At 51.8% G+C, this 21,607-nt stretch overlaps 1 protein-coding gene across 7 annotated transcripts in view; it reads left to right on the top strand.

The window, feature by feature from the left end:
* YTHDC1 (YTH N6-methyladenosine RNA binding protein C1) overlaps nucleotides 1-21,607 on the top strand; it is a 162,618-nt gene that overhangs the window by 54,793 nt on the left and 86,218 nt on the right. For all 7 annotated transcript variants that reach the window (XM_078676260.1, XM_078676262.1, XM_078676263.1 and 4 more), the window contains 3 exons: nucleotides 555-649; nucleotides 1,607-1,715; nucleotides 1,802-1,919. In XM_078676260.1, the coding sequence (XP_078532386.1) occupies nucleotides 555-649; nucleotides 1,607-1,715; nucleotides 1,802-1,919 (322 nt within the window). The remainder of the gene's footprint in view (nucleotides 1-554; nucleotides 650-1,606; nucleotides 1,716-1,801; nucleotides 1,920-21,607) is intronic.

Genomic DNA, 21,607 nt, shown 5'->3' on the forward strand with positions numbered 1-21,607 from the left:
CCTCACCAGTGCCCACTCGGTTTGTCTGGGTTCAGCAGCGATGCATCTCAGGAGTTACTGCAGCATGATGTCTGGCGAGGCCTACCCGCCTCGCGGTCAGCCTCGGCCTGTCGTGACTGCGGGACCCGAGCAGCGAATCCAGCGAGGCTCCAGCCCAGCTCTCGGCCCCACCTCTCGACGGCCGTAACTTCCAGACGAAGTCTTCGATCACCACCAAACTTTCACCGAGTCTGTGTATCTGCACCATCTACCAGTGCAACGCAGTTTTGCGGGTTTTGTCGCCGGTGGTAAAGGATCATGAGAGGATCATGTAGTCAGGCAGCAGGAGCCTCACTACAGTGCGGCCATTCTGCGTGTGCGCCCTCTAGCACCCCGTATATCAAATCTTTACGTATTTTATGTTGCATAGTGATTTAGAATTAAATAACTGCCTTAGTATTTTTGCTGCTCACTTCATGGTATTTACATATGTTACTGTAATGTAGTATGTTTAGGGTACATTTTGTAGTGTTAAAATGCAATTGTCATTATTTTTTGTTTGCTTTATTTTTCAGCTCAGACCAGTAAGCTAAAATATATAATTCAAGATGCCAGATTTTTTCTTATCAAGAGTAACAACCATGAGAACGTTTCACTGTCGAAAGCTAAGGTACATACTTAGTTTGAAATTAACCTAATCCCATTATGTGATTATTACTTCATTGGTTAAAGCCAGGTGAAATTTCTTTTTATACATGCAAGTATTAATAGCAGTCCGAGACAGCCTGTCATTTCCTGTATCATTTGCACACATTTTATTGTTTAGGCCCCTGTCCCAAATCGTAATCTTACAAGTTATGTTGGGGGACGGTCCATTCATTATTTTTTTTATTATCACTGTGAACTGTAGATTGATAACAGACCATGGTGCCCTCAAGCAGTGAGGGCACACTTGGAACTTCTAGATTGCATAAAGACCACCATCGAAGACAGAAATTAGACTTTGATATTGCAAGATATTCAGATGTACTTCTCATAGCTGGTGGTCCAAGGTGGTCATAGTCACTCGGATGTTAATGGGATTAACACATTTGCAGTGAGATAAAAATGAGTTGGGCTTTTTGAGTCTGAGGCTCAAGATACCTTGATATTTTCTCTGACTTCGAGTGATTAGTAGAGTAAGTATTTCCCACACCAGTGTTTTTACTCTGCTTTTCATAACTATTTAAAGTTTCCATTGCAACAAACAAATCCAAATATCCACTGTGATATCTGTGCCTCACAACCTCCTGTAATTGCACCCGAGACTTGTTGGTTGACAGATTTCATCCCTCTGTGCAAGAGGTTTCGACTGGTATCCTTCATGTTCCCCTCTGCAGCACAACTCTCGTTCCCAATTGGGTTCTGTGACCCCCGCCCATAGCTCCATTACTCTTGCATCTTCTTTAAGTTGTCCTATTATTAAATCATTCAAATTGTCATGACCCCCCATTTGACAGCACTTGCTACGAGCTCCCTACTCTGTGGTGTATACTCCTTTAGCCTTGCCTCCCTTCCATGTCTGCTTACTAACGTGCTTAACCCACACTTCGAGTTTGAGTTATGTGTAATTTTGCTATGTTTCTAGGGTGTCTGGTCAACTTTGCCAGTAAATGAGAAGAAATTGAATGCTGCTTTCAGATCAGCAAGAAGTGTGATTTTGATATTTTCTGTGAGGGAAAGCGGTCACTTTCAAGGTATAGTCGTTTACCACTCATTTTGATTGTTTTATTTTATCCCGGAATGATGTGCACGAAAATGTTAACGTTTGTTTTTTTTGTAGGATTTGCAAGACTATCGTCTGAATCACATCATGGTGGCTCTCCCATTCACTGGGTACTGCCACCGGGTATGAATGCAAAGATGCTCGGAGGTGTCTTTAAAATAGACTGGGTTTGCAGGTATGATTTACTAATGTATTGAGTTTCCCATTGTTTGATTTGTTATTCATTTTATCAACTTGTAGAGAATAAGAGACTGCTGTTTTTTTTATTGATGCTCTAGGTCTACTTTAATTGCTCCCTAGTGACCACATTTTTATTAGCATGTTGCAGTTTGACACTAGCTTTAAAAAAATGTTTAACTTGTATGTAAAGACATGGCATAGGTTTTTGCTGTAGTAAATGAAAATATATTGATTAGAATTCCTTGCATGCTGTTTGCGTACTTTCTGCTAAAACATTGTTTTTTAATAGTTTTTATACTGCTCATGAGGGGCCTCTCGAAAATGTTGGTTATAAGGTTAGAAAGGAAATCGGTGGAAAGGGAAGTTACTTCCCAGTGCAGGCATGGTGAAAGTTGGTACCAATTGGAAGATTAGTGTGGCACGCAAGAGGTTAACAAAGGCCAGTTCTTTGATAGATTTGAAAGTGAGGCAAGATTATGCAACAGATAATGGATTTTGTGGCAAATGCCTGAGATCCATTATTATGTGAAAAACGCAGCAGCTGTACAATCGCATAATTTCAGTGGCCCGAGTATACACTATAATGAGTTAAAGCGCGGACAAGGGGATCATTTAATGAACATTTCAAAATACCTTTTTTTAATTTAAGGTGTTTGAGCAATTATTCAGCATATCAGTATCCAACAGTACAGGTCTGGTAAATTCCACCCATCCTTTCCCTCCCCATCGTCATCGGCCCTAATGTATTCACCTCCTACATGGGCCTAATTAGTCTTGTATCCTATGTCTGGTTCATTATATGCCACCTTTTCTATTGTTCCTCCTACCCCCATCTCACATGTTACTTCTAGCTTACTAACTTGTATTGACCCATCTATTACTCTGTCACGTGTATCCCAGGCCCCCCAGATTTTCTCGTACTACTTCTCACAGCCCCTGCCCTTATAGACCACCTTCTCAGTTTTAAAATGTGCCATACCTTTTTCCAATTTCCGGATCTGCAGCACTGTCACATCCCCACTTATGTGCAATAGCCCTCTTTTGCCATCACATGATGCCAAAATCTTCTGGTATCGTGTGAGGTTCTAGGGTTCCCAGATCCCCCAACAGTGACCTTCAGGGAGACAAATCAATAGTAACTCCTACCGCCCCTTCCAAGGATTTGGTCATTCGTTAACAGTATGGGCATCACTCCGGACAATGCCACCAAGTATGGAGAAAGGTTCCCTCATTGCCACATCCACAGACAAGAAATTTTCAGACTTCCCAATTTTGGGTATTAGTGTTCTGGTGTAATATCCTAAGCAGCACTCTAAAGTTAGCCTCAATGGCCCCTTCAGCTAGGAAGCTTAGCACGTCCTGCCAGTTGTCAACTGTCTCACTAAGATTGAGCTCCCATCTATCTTTGAGGTGTATGAGTGGCCCTTGTGTATTCTGTCTCTGTGCACTATGTCAATGATGAGTTTATTCTGTACCCTCACATGAATGAATGAAATTATTTTATAGAGCATGCATTACCCGGGGGTGTCTTAGCGCTGGGTAGATCCAGACTGGAGGGAGGGAGACAGAGGTTTAAGGGGGAGGAAGAGAAGAAAAACCAGGTGACCTCACTAATTTACAGTGGAAACAGCCAAGTCTTCAGCTGCTTCCTAAATACCTGCAGTGCGGGCTGTGCGTGGAGAGCCGGGGGAGAGAGTTCCATAGTTTTCCCCCTGATAGGCTAGCGCTCTGCCACCCCGGTTGGCTCATTTGACTCTTGGGACCATGACTATAACTGCAGAGCCAGATCTAAGACTCCTGCTGGGTACGTACCACGTGAACCGTTATTCAAAATACGACGGGCCAGTCTTGTAAAGCGCCTTGTGCATAAGGCACAGTGCCTTTAAAAGACACCCTCTTTTCCACAGGCAGCTAGTGTAGATCATGCAATAAATGGAATACAGGATTGAATTTAGGAATTTTCAGAAGTCTCCGCGTTCTGAAGAGACTGCAATTTTTTTTGCCGATATTTGGAAGCCCCTAGATAAAGGGAGTTGCTATAGTCCATTTTGGATGTGATGAGGGCCATCTTCACCTATTTTTGCAGGTCAAAGGGAATATAGCCTCCTCTCTAATGAAGAGTCCTCCTGAGTTTCATCATCTTTGTTTATGCTGCGAATCAGGGCATGTCTGAGCTGCCTGTGCTGGAGCAACTGCTTGGACGACAATTGGTACTCTCTCTCTGCAAATGTTCAACAGGGACGACCCCATTAGCATCCCTCACCTCGACCACTATAGTGAGGTCTATCCTGTCCTACTCCAGGAAGCTCCTAAGACCGGTCACTTGTCGCAGTCTGGTACCTTCTCAGTGGGGTGTGTCGGGCAGGAGTCTCTTGTCCCACTTTATCTCCCTAAGTAAGAAATGTCATATGTCCAAAAAAGTGTATTTTGCTGAATTTGCTAGTACATGTAAGTGACCCCCGTACAGCACATGCATACAGCTATGATTCCCCATCCGTCCAGTCTCACTGCTCAGTAATCTCCATCTGTGTACACCCAATCATTCACCACTCCAACCAGTGCAGCTTCGTTATATTTTTGCAGATTAGGCAACGCTATACCTCCATTGTATTTAGAACATTGTAGGGTTTGCATGGCTGTGCTCCCAACCACAGCAGTGTCCTCAACAGGCTGTCTATTTGTGGGAATTTTTTTTCGGGAGTTTATATGAACAATTCTGCTCTACATCCTAGGGCGGGCTATCATTTTATACATGGCTGCTCTGCCCAGCAACGACAACAGCAGAGTGCTCCAATGTTTCATGCCTCTGCCCATTCTCTGAAGTAATGGTTCAAGGTTGCCCTGAGCGCGGGAAGATTGGATCACTGGTTATCCATATTTCTAGATACTCATAACTGTGGGACTCCACCCGTATCGGCAATGGCAGCTGGTCCACTTGTCTCCAACCTCCTCCCCGTTGGGAACAGGAGTGACTCCTGATTAATTGCAGATCCCAAGAGCCCCCCAAATATTAGGAACATTTCACAAATTCAGGCTAGATATTGGTCAGTGCAGATCCCATAAAGCAAAATATTCCCATATAATTAAATTCGTTCTTCCCCTCTCGAGTCCCTAGTCCTGCCTCAAATCCGGGTATCTATGCTCATAAGGGTCGCCGGTGGCTCTATTGCCAAGGCGAAGAGCATCAACAAGTGGGCACTCATGCCTCTCCCTATAGGGAAGCTTCCAGGCAGCCACCTATTAACTTTTATTCTAGCATAGGGTCTTTGATACAGTACCTTAATCCAAGCGATGTAACTGGGCCCAAATGCCTTGTTGCCATCCAAGAATAACACTGCCTAGAGTTCCCCCTGCATATTCCTGCTCGATATTATGGAGTATTTCCAGATTGTCTGGTTTAGTGACAGGGCATAAAACCAGTTTGGTCAAATAGACCAGGTTGGCCACAAGTGTGCGAAGCCTGCCAGCTGGTACCTTTGCCAGAATTTTGGTATCAACTTGGAGCAGTGAAATCGGGCTGTAAGATTCGCATTGCTGCAGAGGCTTCCCCACCTTGGGTAGAAGAATGACGGTAGCTGTTCGCAAATTGTCGGTTAGGGATCCCTTGTGTTGAGCGGCTTGGTACATTAGGACCATTGGCTTAACTACCGTGCCTAGCATTTTACGAAATAATTCTATGGGTAGTCCGCTGGGGCCCAGAACCTTCCCAGCCTGGATCTGGGTGAGGGTCTCTGTGATTTCTGTCTGTTAGGTCCGCTTCCAACTGTTCCTGCTGTTCCAAGGTCGAGTTCTTACCGGGCAGTCTGATCCTCCGTAGAAGGTGCGGGTGCGTAGAAGGCAGCCATATGTTGAAAACGTCTCCACAGTCTGCTTGCTACCAGTCTCTGCAGTGTGGGCATCTTTTGGCCCGGCCCAGATTACAAAACACTGCCGGCGTAGTCTCAGCCGATTGCCGAGCTCAGTTAAAGGGAGTCCCGCCGATTCCCTCAGCTCGTCTCCGGTGTTGGGCGTCGCAGGACAGGCAATGCCACTGCACAAACAGTATGGTTGCCTGTAGTGCCGACAACGTATCTTGTGCAGGATCTGTCACCACTGCAGCCGGGTGTTACTCAAAACGGGCATTCATCAAAGGAAAGCGAAATAATTATTCAACAGAAACATTACATATGAACATTTAATTTTTAAAAGTTGCAGAGATGTGGAATTTTAAAGATAATTTGGAATACGTTAATTTTGTATCAAGAATAATTTTGTTAGTTAAGAGACACACTTTCTTACAAACGATACTGAGACCTAAGTCTTTGTCCATTCTGATAAAACAGGTAAGAAGTGGTCTACTCTTGCTAAAGATAATTACTGCATCAGACATTAATTTAGTGGCAAGCGTAGATTGTGGATGAGTGAAAGTTTCCTTTGAGCAACAAGAAGTGGAACGCACGTCTACCTTTATATTAACTAATAAATGAGACCACCTTCAGGGTGGAATGCATAGGGTAAGTTATGCTGATCACATTTCTTTCACTTGTTTTCAGTGGAAATGTTTCACGGGATAAATGTATACTCCATTACAATCGTCAACTATGTACATTATGGAGTCCGCTCTGCTTTCTGTCTCCTCCCGTGAACTTCCACTCAAATCTTCATGGAAAAACTAAAGCATGATGAAGAATACCCCTAAAATCCTGGAAAACACATCTTTCTACCTTGCCACAGGGCAGTGCTTAATTTGAGCCGGTAGTTTCCATTGCTCGGCACCAGCACTTTAATGTCAACTCTTTTCATCATGAGTCTGCCACATGGTGGCGCTGCTTTTCTTAAGAGATAGATTCAATACCAGTTGTTTATTAATTCAATACACATTAACAGGGATTTATAGCATTTAGGGCCTGCAATAGTCTGAATCTCACACTTGTAGGAGTGTGATGGTTATTATTTGTGTTTCAATGTGTTTGGTTAATTAAAACCTTTACAAACGTCTAAAAAGAGATACAAATCTACAATGTGCAATAATAAAACCACATAATAAAAGCAAACGTTCTACAGGCAGAGAATTCGGCTGCGCCATTTTTTTAAGTATGTATGAAAGCAGTTGTGGCACATAACAGAATAGACTTGCACATGAAAATAAAACAGTGTACAAAATACGCAGAACATGGGCCAATTGTGGGACAGATCTATAAATGGCACTAAAAATCATGTTGCAAACTTGTCTTACTCAGAAGCTGGCCTAATACAGTTCAGACAGTGCGTATCTGATAGACTACTAGCCGCAGATTCGTCTTCAGGTTGTAGGAGGGTGGTGTCGTCGATGTGTAGTCCTTCGGGGCTTCCCTCGTTGGTGCCTAGCGTCCCTGCCTCGCCGCAAATCCCTACGGGGCTCCCTGTGGTGTCGCAAGCGATCGCCGGGACTTTGGACTTGGCCCGAATCCCTCTCGATCCTCTGAGCAGGCGTTGCCTCACCAGAGGTCGAGCCCGCGCCAGGAGCCATCCTCCCCGGCTCCAGTGGAGTGGAGGCCGGGGCCTGGGGTGCCTTCCTGAGTCCCTCTCGTGCCTTCGCCGGTTTGGCGTCTGCCTCGCCCCATTCCTCTGGAGAGCACGTGGTGTCAGGAGTTGGCCCGGCGCCGGTCAACGCTGATCAGGCGCCGATGGCTGAAGCCGCACCGGGTTATGAATTAGTCTCCTCAGGACCCTTCTCCTGAGGTCCGTCACATGCTGGTGTGTTTCTCTCCAGAGACAGGGCGCCATGTAGTTGCCTTTTCACCGGCATCTTCCAGGGAAGGCTCTTCGCCGTCCCCACGGCCTAAATCCTCGAACCCTTCTTTCCATGGCTCGCGGCTGGCTTCTTCACCGGCATCTTCGCCCTCCCCTGGGGTTCCCCATTCCTCCATGGATTCTCCTACATGCCGGGGCTGCCCGCTCCCCCCTGGACTTGAGGATGGGCGGCTCAGTCTGCAACCGTCACCCACAGACGAATTACTTTCACCACTGCGGTGCCCTACTGAGGCCAGTGTTGCCTTTGTTCGGGCTATTTCTACGGCTGCTGGTATTCTGAGGATGGGTGAGCCTGTCACCCCATTTCCTACAGACAACCTCTTGGAGATTCTCCACCAGGGCTCTGGTGGACGGGAGTTGTTCCTTCCCTTTGAAACGTCACTTTAAATTCTCTTAGGGGGGTTTGGGGCGCTCTGCCACCGGCAATCCGTTGCCTCAGGCACTACTGCACCGTCATCGTCCTACTCCGCACAACCCGGTCTGTCTTTCTTTCCACCCATCTACTCAAGGCGCTCTACTGCGCAATGCCTTTCCGCGTTTCACTGTGGTGGTGTTCCCTCCATCTCGTGAGGCCCGGTGGTTAGATTCATGGGGGCATAATGTCTTCGCTTCTTCCAGTGCTTCCTTGAGGGCACTTAACACCTTGTGTGTGCTGACCAGGGCTACTTCTGTCCATGGGATTCTGTGGAGTCCCTTCTTTCTCATGAAGGGACCCGTGCTGATCTGCAGGGCCATGTGTTGGATGGCAGTTTGCCGCGTTTATTCTTCGTGCGGCTTTGGAAGTTGCCGATGCTGTTGGCCGTTTTATGGCCATTTCTGTGGCTCTCCGTCGCCATGCTTGGCTACGTGATGCTGTTTTCCCTGAAAATACCAGTGCACGTCTGGTCGACCTCTTTTTTGATGGGGTCCTGGTGTGTAATACTCATGCAGACTCCGCCATTCAGCATTTTCTTGCGGGGCTCCGTCCTCCTCCTCTCCCCTCTTCTCGTACAAATGTGTTTTCTGGCTGACTACTAAGCCTTCTGTGGTTTCTGCCGCAGGTCTATGATGTGGGGTTGTTTTTTCTTTAAGAGTGGTTCCCATGCTTTCTTGGGACGTGAGTGTGTTTATAGATGGCAGAGAGTTACACGAGACAGGGTTACAGGGTGTAGTAGTCACATGTCCCACGTGTCCTCCATAGCTCACTGTTCTATATTAAAAGGATTACCATTTACAAACTGCAGGTAACAAAAGGATCTCTGTGTTAAAAGTAGTAACCCACTGATCTGAAAGACACACGTTAGTGATAGAATTCTTACCTTAGAATATCCCCAGGCGTGAGACTGGATCCAGAAACTTTTGCGTAGCAATACCCATGCGCGTCGGTAGGCGGCTCCGCGTCCGTCGTCGTTAGCGCCGGAATGACTTCGCTGGAGTACTTAGACGCCGCTCTTGCGCGCTGATGTCAGTTCTTCTTTTTCCCGCGCCAGCTAGCGCAGATCCGGAGAAGCTTTTTGACTAAACTTTTTTGATCTTTTGATCTGGTTTTTCTCGAGTCGCTACGACTCCTACGGCGCCGGTACGGATGCCCGGGTTCAAACCCTGCTCCTAGTGTGGCCGAAGGATGTCGGTTACCGACCCCCATCGCTGGTGTCTTCGACTTGAGCTCCGGCAGTCTGCCCCGTGCCGTTCGAGGTTCCGGTCTCACAGGAAGGTCGAGGGACTGGTCGCGGGGTCGGAGCCCTCGTAGCTCCGAGAGTCTGCATCGGTCTTCAGGATCCAGGTCCTCAGGTAAGAGGCATGAGAGGTCGGAAAGGCGTCCTCATTCTTCCGACAAACCCCGACGCTCGCGCGACACAGCCGGGGGTTCGGGTGACCCCACCCACGTGGCTCCGACGGAGTCGTGGGCGTCGCAACCTGCCCCACACCTTCCGGTCCCTGGGCACGATGCGACCCCAGAGGAGATCGAGCGGTACCTCATGGCCATGAGGTCTCTCCCTCCTTCGCCGGGCTCCGCGGCGCCTTCAGGCCCAGCGGTCCCGGCTGGAGGGCCTAGCGGGTCGGGTGCTCCGGCGCCGACGGCGACTTAGGTCCCGGCGCCGCAGGCCCTCACTGGATCCGGGTCGTCGCCGGTCGACCTCACCGACGCCGGCCCCTAGGGTGTTGCCCCCGGCGACGCCGTCCCCGATCCTGCCCTTGAATCTCTGTGCCCCATCATTTGAACCTGAATTTCAGGTGATGGGTGACAAGGGAGATTGGGAGGGGTCTGTGGACCCTCTGGCACAAGAGTACCAGTCTCAACAGGACTGGACATATGAGCTTGGGGATGCCAGTGGACTGGACACTTCGCCAGACACTGGCTTTGTCTCCCCTCCAACCGTGGCTACGGAGGAGGGGGCTGCCTACAGTGTAGTGTTGACGCGGGCACCCAGGGCATTGGGCCTAGAGCTCCCCGTCGCGGCCGTGAGGACTTACCTCCTCACTGAGGTCCTTAAACCACAGGCAAGCTCGGCTGAGCCTCTGCTGCCGTTTAATGAGGCCTTGTGTGACGTTCTTTTGGGCACTTGGTCCTAGCCCGCTACAGGTCAGCCTGTAGATAGGAACGTGGCCAGACGTTACCGCCCGGCTCCGGGCGACCCTTGCTTCTTGTCCACCCACCCCACCACCCGAGAGCCTGGTCCTCCAGGCCTCTACTTCCCAGACCGCATTCCCGATGGCTTCGCCCGATCGGGAATCCAAGAGGTACGAACAGTTCGGTAAGGTGTTCTCGTCCCTGAGTTTGGGACTGCGGTCAGTCAATACCGCATGCCTCTTGGGCCGCTACACCCACACTCTGTGGGACACGGTCTCGGACGTGCTGCCACAATGTCTGGAGGAGGCCCGGACTAAACTCGCCCAAGCCCTTGCGGAGGGTCGACATGCGGCACGATACTCCATCCGGTGTGGGCTGGATACCACGGACTCACTGGGCAGAGCGATGGCAACGACGGTGGCGGTTCGACGCTACACCTGGTTGAGGACCGCCAAATTTTCGGCCGATGTCCAGGCCACCCTTCTGGACATGCTGTTTGATGGCATAGCCTCTTTGGCGACAAGGCAGACCATGCGCTTGAGCGTTTTAAGGACTCCAGGGCTACCGCCAAGTCCTTGGGGCTCTCAACCCCACGCCAGCAAAGGGATGCCTTTCACTCCTTTCGTGGCCAAGGAAGGGGCGCTCCCACACGTGCTGTCAGCCACGCACCGCAGGCTAATACACAGCGCGGAGGCGGCCGTGGAAACCGCCGTGGCGGCGGTCGGGGACAACGGGAGGCCAGTCCACACCTTCCCCTGCAGCATCCGCCTCAAAACCCTCCTAGTCCGTGCTTTCAGGCCCATGTGACGCCAGTGGGGGGCAGGGTTCGCCATCACCACTTCCACTGGCGCACTGTCACGTCGGACATGTGGGTGCTGCAAATCATCTGAAGGGGCTACTCCCTCTCCTTCGAGGCGACCCCTCCAGCCATGCCACCGCAATACCACAGCATGTTGGGGGATCACTTGCAACTTCTGCAAGAGGAAGTTACGGCCCTCTTGGCCAAGGGGGCCATTGAGCGCGTTCCTGGGCCAGAGGTAGGGTGTGGTTGTTACTCACACTACTTTCTGGTACCCAAGAAGGGCAAAGGGGGCCTACGCCCTATCTTTGACCTACGGAACGTCAACGGCTTCCTCCGGAAGGAGAAGTTCAAGATGCTGACTTTGGCTCAGGTCTTAGCTGCCCTAGACCCAGGAGACTGGATGGTAGCGTTGGAATTCCACATCCCCGTCCTGCCGGCCCACCGGCGTTACCTGCGGTTCACGGTAGGTCACGAGCACTTTCAGTTTACCGTGCTCCCCTTCGGCCTTACCAGAGCCCCACGGGTGTTCACGAAAGTGATGGCGGTGATTGCAGCTCATCTGCGCAGGTTAGGGGTTTCAGTCTTCCCCTACCTCGACGACTGGTTGTTGAAGGCGGGCTCGCCCCAGACAGTCGTCAGCCACCTCCAGACTACGGCCGACCTCCTGCACCTGCTGGGGTTCTCCATCAATGTGCCGAAGTCACACCTGTGTCCCTCTCAGAAACTCCTCTTCATGGGAGCGGTTCTAGACTCGGCGCAGTTTCGGGTTTATCCTCCCGAACAGCGGGTTTGGGATATTCAGGCTCTGATTCCGATCTTTCAGCCTTTATCCCGAGTCTCGGTCAGGTTGACGCTGCGGCTTCTGGGGCTGATGGCCTCCTGCATCCTTCTGGTGCATCACGCCAGGTGTCGGATGCGGGCTCTGCAGTGGGACCTGAAGTTTCAGTGGGACCAGCATCAGGGCAACTTGTCCGACCATGTCTTGATCTTGGAGGGCACTGCAAGACAGTTGCAGTGGTGGCTCACGGACCGCGATTGGGTCAGCGGCAGATCCCTCTCCCTACCCCAACCGGAGCACGTAGTTGTGACGGACGCGTCCCTCCAGGGCTGGGGGGGCCACATGAGAGAGGCGGAGATCAGAGGCCTCTGGTCTCCGGCGGAGTCCCAGCTCCACATCAACCTTCTGGAGCTGCGGGCGATCCGACTTGCACTGAAGGCATTCCTCCCCTCTGTCCGGGGGAGTGTAGTGCAGGTGTTCACGGACAACACCACTGCCATGTGGTACTGCAACTAACAGGGCGGGGTGGGGTCGTGGACCCTCTGCCAGGAGGCTCTGCACCTCTGGCAGTGGCTGGAACGTCAGGGCGTGACCCTGGTGGTTCAACACCTGGCAGGTTCTCTGAACGCCAGGGCGGACAAACTCAGCCGTCGGTGCATGATGGATCACGAATGGCGTCTGAACTCGGACGTGGCGCAAGGCCTCTTTCAGCAGTGGGGAGAGCCTTGGTTAGATCTATTCGCCACAGAAGAGAACGCGCAATGTCATCAGTTCTGCGCGTTGGAATTTCCAAGGCGGCACTCGCTCGGGGATGCCTTTCGTCACGAGTGGAGTTGCGGTCTGTTGTACGCCTTTTCGCCTATACCACTTCTGCCCAGAGTGCTGAAGAAGATCGGGCCAAGGTTATCCTTGTGGCTCCGGACTGGGCATGAAGATATTGGTATCCAGAGCTACTCAGCATGTCTGTTGATCCCCCGATTCGTCTGCCTCTTCAGGAGGACCTTCTGTTGCAGCAGCAGGGGACGGTCCTCCACCCGAACCTGTCCAGTCTCCACCGCCAAGCTTGGAGATTGAGCGACGACAGTTGAAACCATTTGACTTGCCTCCTGAAGTCTTTAATGTCATTCTGGGAGCCAGGCGTCCCTCCACAAAGTCGGTATACGCCTGCAGGCGGAACAGATTTGTGGCATGGTGCACAGCAAAGGCTGTGGATCCACTCTTGCCCCCCTTTCTGAGGTTCTCCTTTTCCTTCTTTCTCTGGCCCAGCAGGGCTCTGCTCTGGGCACTATCAAGGGCTACCTTTCTGCCCTTTCAGCCTTCTTAAGGCTACCTGATCAGCCATCTTTGTTCAAGTCCCCTATTGTAAATAGGTTTTTGAACGGCATCACACACATGTTCCCTCCTGTTCCTTTCGTGATGCCTCAGTGGGACTTGAACCTTCTTTGGCCGTTCCGTCCTCCAGGACTTTCTGGTGTGATTATTGGTTCGCAGACCCACCACCGGGGTTGGTATTGCTGGGGTATCTATTCTACGGTAAGGAAACTATCACTGACGTGTCTCTTTCAGATGCACAAGTTACTACTTGTGTAACGATATATCTGTAAGAGACATTAGTTAGTGATGGATTCCTTACCGGCCCACCCATCCTCCCCGTTCTGCGAACCAATATCTAGGGTTAAGGTCATCCCCTTTCCGGGCCCTAGTTTCAAGGCACCAGTGTTGGTTCTATCATGGCTCTGCGTATCTGGGGCGGAAAAGCTGTGTATCAGAACTGACGTCAACACGCGAGGGCGGCGTCTAAGTACTCCAGCGACGTCATTCCGGCGCTAACGACAACGGACGCGGAGCCGCGGACGATGCCTACCGACGCCCAGGGGTATTGCTACGCAAAAGTTTCCGGATCCAGTCTGACGCCTGGGGATATTCTACGCTAAGGAATCTATCACTAACTAATGTCTCTCACAGATATATCGTTACACAAGTAGTAGCTTGTGCTTCGAGGCATATGGGCTGCAGACCACACACTAGTGCATAGATCGCCATCTGGTGGTTTGCCCGAATGATTACACTTTGTTGTTGTCTTGGAAGAGTCTTTGTCTGTTAGATGACTTCTCCTGTAGATCGAAGTGCGCATGGGCATCGACTCCATCTTCAGATTGTTTTTTCTGCTATCTGGCTCGGATGTGTTTATTGTTCGGTCCTGTTGCCGATCTCCTTTCGACTTCCAGTCCTGCATCATACCATCGGTATGGCCTTCGATAGTAATTCCAGTTACCCGCGTCGAAGAAAGGCTTGCGCTTCTCGATTCCAGCGTTGTTCGGGCCCAACTGCGCCATTGGGCCTTTGGCTCATGGAAGAAACACCCTTCAAGAAGTGCTCTGTGTGGACACAAATTTCCCCACACTGATCTTCATAAGGTTTGCAATCTGTGCTTGTCCCCAGAGCACGAAAGTCTTGAATGCAAGGTTTGCGATTTGTTCCGGTCCAAGAAAACCACCAGAGACAGTCGAGCTTGAAAAGTCATGGCGCAGTCCTCTTCGACACCAGACCTCATCATAGACGAGGCTCCGATGGAGCTAGAGTCCGAAGAACAGCAGCAAGACGACATAGTTTCCGAAGCAGAGGATTCTGCTTCCTGAGCCGAAGGACAATCCGAAGACTATCTTCTTCCAACTGGTCAACAGGTCGTGAGTGCAAGCGTCGACCCTGTTCACCCCCCCCCCTTCCATACCGGGACAAGCTTCGGTTCTACCTCCACGTCCAGGTGCACACCGACCAAAACCTTCCAATGCCCCGCCTTCTGGCTGGGCAACGAAAAATCCAAACAAGCCTCTAGTCGATTCTGGCTCGAGTCAGTCTGTCGGTCCCGACAAGCAGAAGGTCCTCAAACCAAAACTAACTCCAGCACCGAAGCAGCCCTCGGTACCGAAACCGGTCAAGCCGAAAACAAGCTCGGCACCGAAAGCGGTTCCCAAGTCTATCGAACCGAAAACCACTCCCGTTCCGAAAGAAGTCGACCCAAAGCCCACCTCTGCACCGAAACACACTTCGCCTCTGAAGGTTGATGATCCCAAGCGCGCTTCGGGACCAGTAATTCCGGATCCAAAAAGCTCCGATCCGAATAAGAAACATTACACCAAGTCTTCGGAACCGAAACCAAGATCTGCTCCAAAGACCGTAATAGACACTGTAAAACCTTCTAAGCAACTCGGTCTCAAGCAGGACAAATCGGCACCGAGAAAGGATACTTCTGCAGAAGAGCTTTTCTACCCAGATTCAAAACAAAAGACTCTTTGTATTCATCCAAAGACTGGACATATAATTACAGTGCCTGAAAAGAGTAAAATGGACTCTCCCAAGCCACCTCCAGTTTTCCTCTTAAACATGCTCAAACTTCCCCCATAAGAATTCCTTCACCATTGCTGGAGATACCAATAGACATTTCTCCTGCACACTCTCCATCCATCACACATAGTCCTACACCACAGGATGATATCGATGAAGACAATTCTTCCCGGTGGCTAGAAAGTGAGCAACACATAGATGACACAGATGACCCAGGGCCATCAGATGATCACTGGGAAGATTATAATGCGCCAGATCTGCCACAAGATGACGCTTACCCTTCTAGACCAGATCTTCCAGATGACACTATTGGGTTTACACAGCTCATTCATAGAGCAGCTACTTTTTATGGAGTGGACTTACATACAGATCCAGTGGAAGAAGACTTCCTTATGGATACATTACTGTCGTCACATAAAACCACAACCACATTACCAATACTTAATGGAGTGGTAAAACATGCACCAGAGGTATTCAAAGACCCCGTCAGAGCCAGGGTAATTAACCCCAGACTGGGGAAAAAAGTATAAAGCGGCTCCAACTGACCCAGCATACATCAAAGGTCAGCTGCCATTAGACTCACTAGTAGTCTCAAATGCGGAGAAAAGAGCTAACTCGCAGACAACAGGGGATGCTCCACCCCCAGATAAGGAGTCTAAGCTTTTAGATGCTTCAGGAAAACGCACCATCTCACAAGCAGCCAATGTCTGGAGAATTGCCAACACTCAAGCTTTGTTAGCAAGATATGATCGAGCTCATTGATTAGCTAGAAACACTTATGTAACATTTACCAGAACAATATAAAGCAGGGCTTCTGACTTAATACAGGAAGGCAAGGTTATTTCCAATACCTCAATCCGCTGTGCGTTAGATGCTGCTGATACAGCCTCTAGAGCAATAAATACAGGAGTACCTTTACGCAGACATGGCTGGTTACGCATCTATGGGTTCAAGCCAGAAGTACAGGCCAGTATCCTAAATCAACCCTTTGACCAGCAACATCTTTTTGGTCCAACAGTTGATAATGCACTAGAGAAAATGAAAAAAGATACTGATACGGCAAAATCCATGGGAGCCGTACAAACTCAGACCCACCGAGCGTCCTTTCGTCGCTCCTCTTACAGGGGTGCCTCTAAAAGTTCACAAACTGACAACACCTCCTCTTATAAAGCGCCCACCCAAACCTCGCCCAGTAGAGGTTATTACAGAGGAGGATGCAGAGGTGACAAAAATAAAGGAAGAGGCAACAACAACCGCAATGCCTCTACTCCCAAACAGTGACTTCCTCCCTTTCCCCAGACCATTCCACTCCTGGCGGGGGGGGGGGGGGGAGATTACAACAGTTCCTACCTGTCTGGAACTCCATCACCACAGACAGGTGGGTAAGACAAATAATTCAGTCAGGTTATTGCCTGGAGCTCACTTCCACTCCTCCAACAATACCACCCAGACAACGTCCCATGTCACAGGAGCACCTCACACTCTTAAAACAAGAGGTTGCATCTCTACTGCAAAAGAATGCAATAGAACCAGTCCCAAAACACAGGAGTTTACTCCCTATCCTTTCTCATACTCAAAAAGGACAGTTTCCTTAGACCTATACTAGATCTAAGGCCTCTAAACCTTTACATACAGTCCTACCATTTCCATATGGTCACATTACAGCAGGTTCTGCCTCTGTTAAAGCAAGGACGCCTACTTATACATTCCTATCCATCAAGCTCACAGACGGCCAACATTACCAGTTCAAAGTACTCCCTTCCGGAGTGACTACAGCACCTCGAGTTTTCATCAACTGTCTAGCAGTAGTAGCAGCACACTTAAGAAGGGACAACATAAATGTCTTCCCATACCTAGACGACTGGTTAATAAAATCCAAGTCGTATCACCAATGTGTACAGCACATGCATCAGACCATCTGCCTGTTACACAAGCTAGGATTCACAATAAATTAAAAGAAGTCACACCTCTCTGTCTCAACAGTATCTGGGTGCCACAATAGATACCTCCAAAGCAATTGCAACCCCAAATCCAACAAGGATAAAAAGAATGCAAGCTCTTGTACAAAAATTGCAGCCGCAACACTCACTACTAGCTGGAGTGTTTATGCAATTAATCGGAGTGATGGCCTCTTGCATTTTCATAGTGCCACACGCAAGACTCCAAATGCGCCCCATACAAGAGTGCTTAGCAAGTCAGTGGAATCAGGCTCAACAACAAATAACAGATCTGGTGGTGTTGGACGACCGGACACATCGCTCTCTGCAGTGGTGGAACACCAAAAACCTTTTCAAGGGCCGGCCGTTCTTAGAGCCTGTTCCACAAGTGGTGCTAACCACAGACGCATCTCTTACAGGATGGGGAGCGCATTTGGAACAACACACAGTACAGGGCACATGGACACCGCAACAAAAGCTACTCCACAGAAATCATCTGGAGTTTCTAGAAATATTTCTAGCTCTAAAATAGTTTCAACATTACTTATCACATAAGGCTGTACTAGTCCGTACAGACAATATGACAGCCATGTATTACATCCAAAACAGGGAGGAACACACTTCTTATAGCCCTCCCGGCTGGTGCAGAGCATATGGAGGTGGGCCATTCCTCAAAAAATCTTTGTTAGCAGAACATCTACCAGGAGTTCACAATCAAGTTGCAGATCTATCTGAAAGAAACAGGTTAGTATTAGATTCCTTACCTTAGAATATCCCCAGGCGTCAGTCTGGATCCGGAAACTTTTGCGTAGCAGTACCCCTGCGCGTCGGTAGGCGTCGTCTGCAGGCGTCCCCTGCGGCTCCGCGTCCGTCGTCGGCGTCGTGCGCCGTGATGACGTCGCTGGAGTATATAGACGCCGCCTCCGCGCGCTGACGTCAGTTCTTCTTTTTTCCGCGCCAGTTAGCGCAGATCCGAAGAGCAGTACTCCGGTCTTTTGACCAAAGTTTTTTGATTACTATCTAACTCTTAAGGTGCCGGTAGGATGCCCGGTTTTAAGAATTGTGACGGGTGTGACCGCACGATGTCGGTCACCGACCACCATCGACTCTGCCTCCGGTGCCTGGGCCCGGACCACGACGTGGAGTCCTGCGTCGACTGCCGGGCCTTAACGAGTAAGGCTAGACGGGAGCGGTCCCGCAAGCTACTCGAGCTCCGGGTGTCGGCCCCGCGTCGAGAGCGGTCCCGGTCCGGCCGGAGGTCGAGGGAGCGGTCGAGAGAACGGTCGCGGAGCCGCCACGAGCGCTCCGGGAAGTCGTCGCCATTCCTCCGGTTCCTCAGGTAAGAAACACAAGAAGTCGGGGCGTCGTCATCACACCCCCGACTCCCCCGCGATGCGGCCGGGGGTTCGGGTAGCCCCGCGTGGGTCGCCGACGCTGCCTGCTCCATACCCGTCGGTCCCTGGGCAAGGCGCGTCGCGCGAGGAGATAGAGGAGTTCCTCATGGCCATGAGGGCGCTGTCTCCTCCGGCGGGGCCTACGGCGCCTGCGGGCCCGGTGGTCCCGTCCGGGGGCCCAGGCGGTTCGGGTGCTCCTGCCCCGACGCCGTCGGGTGCTCCGGCCCCAACGCAGCCGGCGGCTCCTGCCCCGGCGCCGCTGGGTCCTTCAGGGTCGACGCCGGCTGGTCCGCCGGCCTCTCCGGCGCCGGCGCGACTCAGTCGCCGGCTCCGGCCGGCGTCGGTGCTCCGGCGCCGGCTCCGGGCGGCGCCACCCCCATTCCCTCTCCTACTCCGGACGCGGAGTCGGACCGGCGTCGCCCGACGCCGAGTCCGGCGCCGATGGGGCCCATTGACCCCGAGGAGCCGGTCTACATCGTTGACTCAGAATATGGTGAGGATGTAGATTATGGAGAGGGTTGGGAGGGGTCTGAGGACCCTCTGTCACGCGAGTGTCAGTACGACGTGGACTGGACAGGTGACTTGGGTGAGGCCAGTGGTCTGGACGATTCTCCTAACCCTGGTTTTGTCTCGCCTCCTACTGTGGCTTCGGAGGCTGGGGCTGCTTATTCAGTGGTGTTGATGAGGGCTGCCAAGGCTTTACGCCTTGAGCTCCCCGTCGCGAAAGTGAGGCCTAACATCCTCACCGAGGTCTTCAAACCGCAGTCATGCCCACAGGAGCCTCTGCTGCCGTTCAATGAAGCCTTGACAGACGTTCTTTTGGGCACGTGGTCCAGACCCGCTTCAGGTTCGCCTGTTGATAGGAACGGGGCCAGACGCCACCGTCCGTGTCCGGACGACCCTAAGTTCCTGTCCACCCATCCCACCCCTGAGAGTCTGGTGATCCAGGCCTCGACTTCCCAAACCGCATTCCCGTCGGCCCCGCCCGACCGGGAATCAAAGAGGTACGACCAGTATGGAAAGAAGGTCTTCTCGTCCCTGAGTCTGGGACTGCGGTCTTGCAACACCGCATGCCTCTTGGGCCGCTACACCCACTCTCTGTGGGATACGGTCGCGGAGTGTCAGCCGCAATGCCCGCAGGAGGTACGGGACAAGCTCGGTCAGGCTATGATTGAAGGCCGAGACGCGGCGAGATATTCCATCAGGTGTGGTCTTGATACGACCGACTCGCTGGGCAGAGCGATGTCCACGACGGTGGCGATTCGTCGCCACGCCTGGCTGAGATCCGCCAACTTTTCGGCGGATGTCCAAAATACTTTGATGGACATGCCGTTCGATGGCAGTCGCCTGTTTGGCGACAAAGCGGACCACGCGCTTGAGCGCTTCAAGGACTCCAGGGTCACGGCCAAGTCCTTGGGTCTCTCGACCCAGCGCCGGCAAACGGGTTCGTTTCGCTCCTTTCGTGGCCAAGGAAGGGGCGGTCCCACACGTGCTGCCAGCCACGCACCGCAGAACACTTCTCAACGCGGTGGCGGCCGTGGATTCCGCCGTGGAGGCGGTCGGGGACAACGGCGCGGTCAGGCCACACCTCCCCCCGCAGCATCAGCCTCCAAATCCTCCTAGTCCGAGCTTTCAGGCCCATGTGACGACGGTGGGTGGCAGGGTTCGCCATCACCACTCCCGCTGGCGCACTATCACATCGGACAGGTGGGTGCTGCAGCTCGTCCAAAGGGGCTACTACCTCCCCTTCGAGACCACTCCTCCAGCCATGCCACCGCAGAACCACCGTGTGTCGGGGGACCACTTGACACTTCTGCAGGAGGAAGTTACGGCCCTCTTGGCCAAGGGGGCCATCGAGCGCGTTCCTTGGCCAGAAGTAGGGTGTGGTTGCTATTCCCACTACTTTCTGGTACCCAAGAAGGACAAGGGGGGCCTGCGTCCTATCTTGGATCTACGGAACGTCAACGGCTTCCTCCGGAAGGAGAAGTTCAAGATGTTGACTTTGGCTCAGGTCTTGGCTGCTCTAGACCCGCAAGACTGGATGGTAGCGTTGGACTTGCAGGATGCGTATTTTCACATCCCCGTCCTGCCGGCCCACCGGCGTTACCTGCGGTTCACGGTAGGCCACGAGCACTTTCAGTTCATCGTGCTCCCATTCGGCCTTAGCAGCGCCCCACGGGTGTTCACGAAAGTGATGGCGGTGGTCGCAGCTCATCTGCGCCGGTTGGGGGTTTCAGTCTTCCCCTACCTCGACGACTGGTTGTTGAAGGCGGGCTCGCCCCAGACAGTCGTCCACCACCTTCAGATGACTGCAGACCTCCTGCACGAGCTGGGGTTTTCCATCAATGTGCCGAAATCACACCTGTGTCCCTCTCAAAAGCTCCTTTTCATCGGAGCGGTTCTCGACTCGGCGCAGTTTTGGGTTTATCCTCCGGAACGGCGGGTCCGGGATATACCGGCTTTGATTCCCATCTTTCAGCCGTTATCCCGGGTTTCGGTCAGGTTGACGCTGCGGCTGCTGGGGCTGATGGCTTCCTGCATCCTTCTGGTGCATCACGCCCGGTGGCGGATGCGGGCTCTGCAGTGGGACCTGAAGTTTCAGTGGGCCCAGCATCAAGGCAACCTATCCGACCATGTCCTGATCTCGGAGGGCACTGCGAGACAGTTGCAGTGGTGGCTTACGGACCACGATTGGGTCAGAGGCAGATCCCTCTCCCTTCCCCAACCGGAGCACGTAGTTGTGACGGACGCGTCCCTCCAGGGCTGGGGAGGCCACTTGGGAGAGGCGGAGATCAGAGGCATCTGGTCTCCGGCGGAGTCCCGGCTCCATATCAACATGTTGGAGCTGCGGGCGATTCGCCTAGCACTGAAGGCATTCCTCCCCTTTGTCAACGGGAGTGTAGTGCAGGTGTTCACGGACAACACCACCGCCATGTGGTACTGCAACAAGCAGGGCGGAGTGGGGTCGTGGACCCTTTGCCAGGAGGCCCTGCGTCTCTGGCAATGGCTGGAACGTCAGGGCGTGACTCTGACGGTTCAACACCTGGCAGGTTCTCTGAACGTCAGGGCGGACGAACTCAGCCGTCGGTGCTCGGTGGATCACG

This window comes from Lissotriton helveticus, chromosome 2_1 (genome assembly GCF_964261635.1).
Source record: "Lissotriton helveticus chromosome 2_1, aLisHel1.1, whole genome shotgun sequence".
NCBI classification, from domain to species: Eukaryota; Metazoa; Chordata; class Amphibia; order Caudata; family Salamandridae; genus Lissotriton; species Lissotriton helveticus.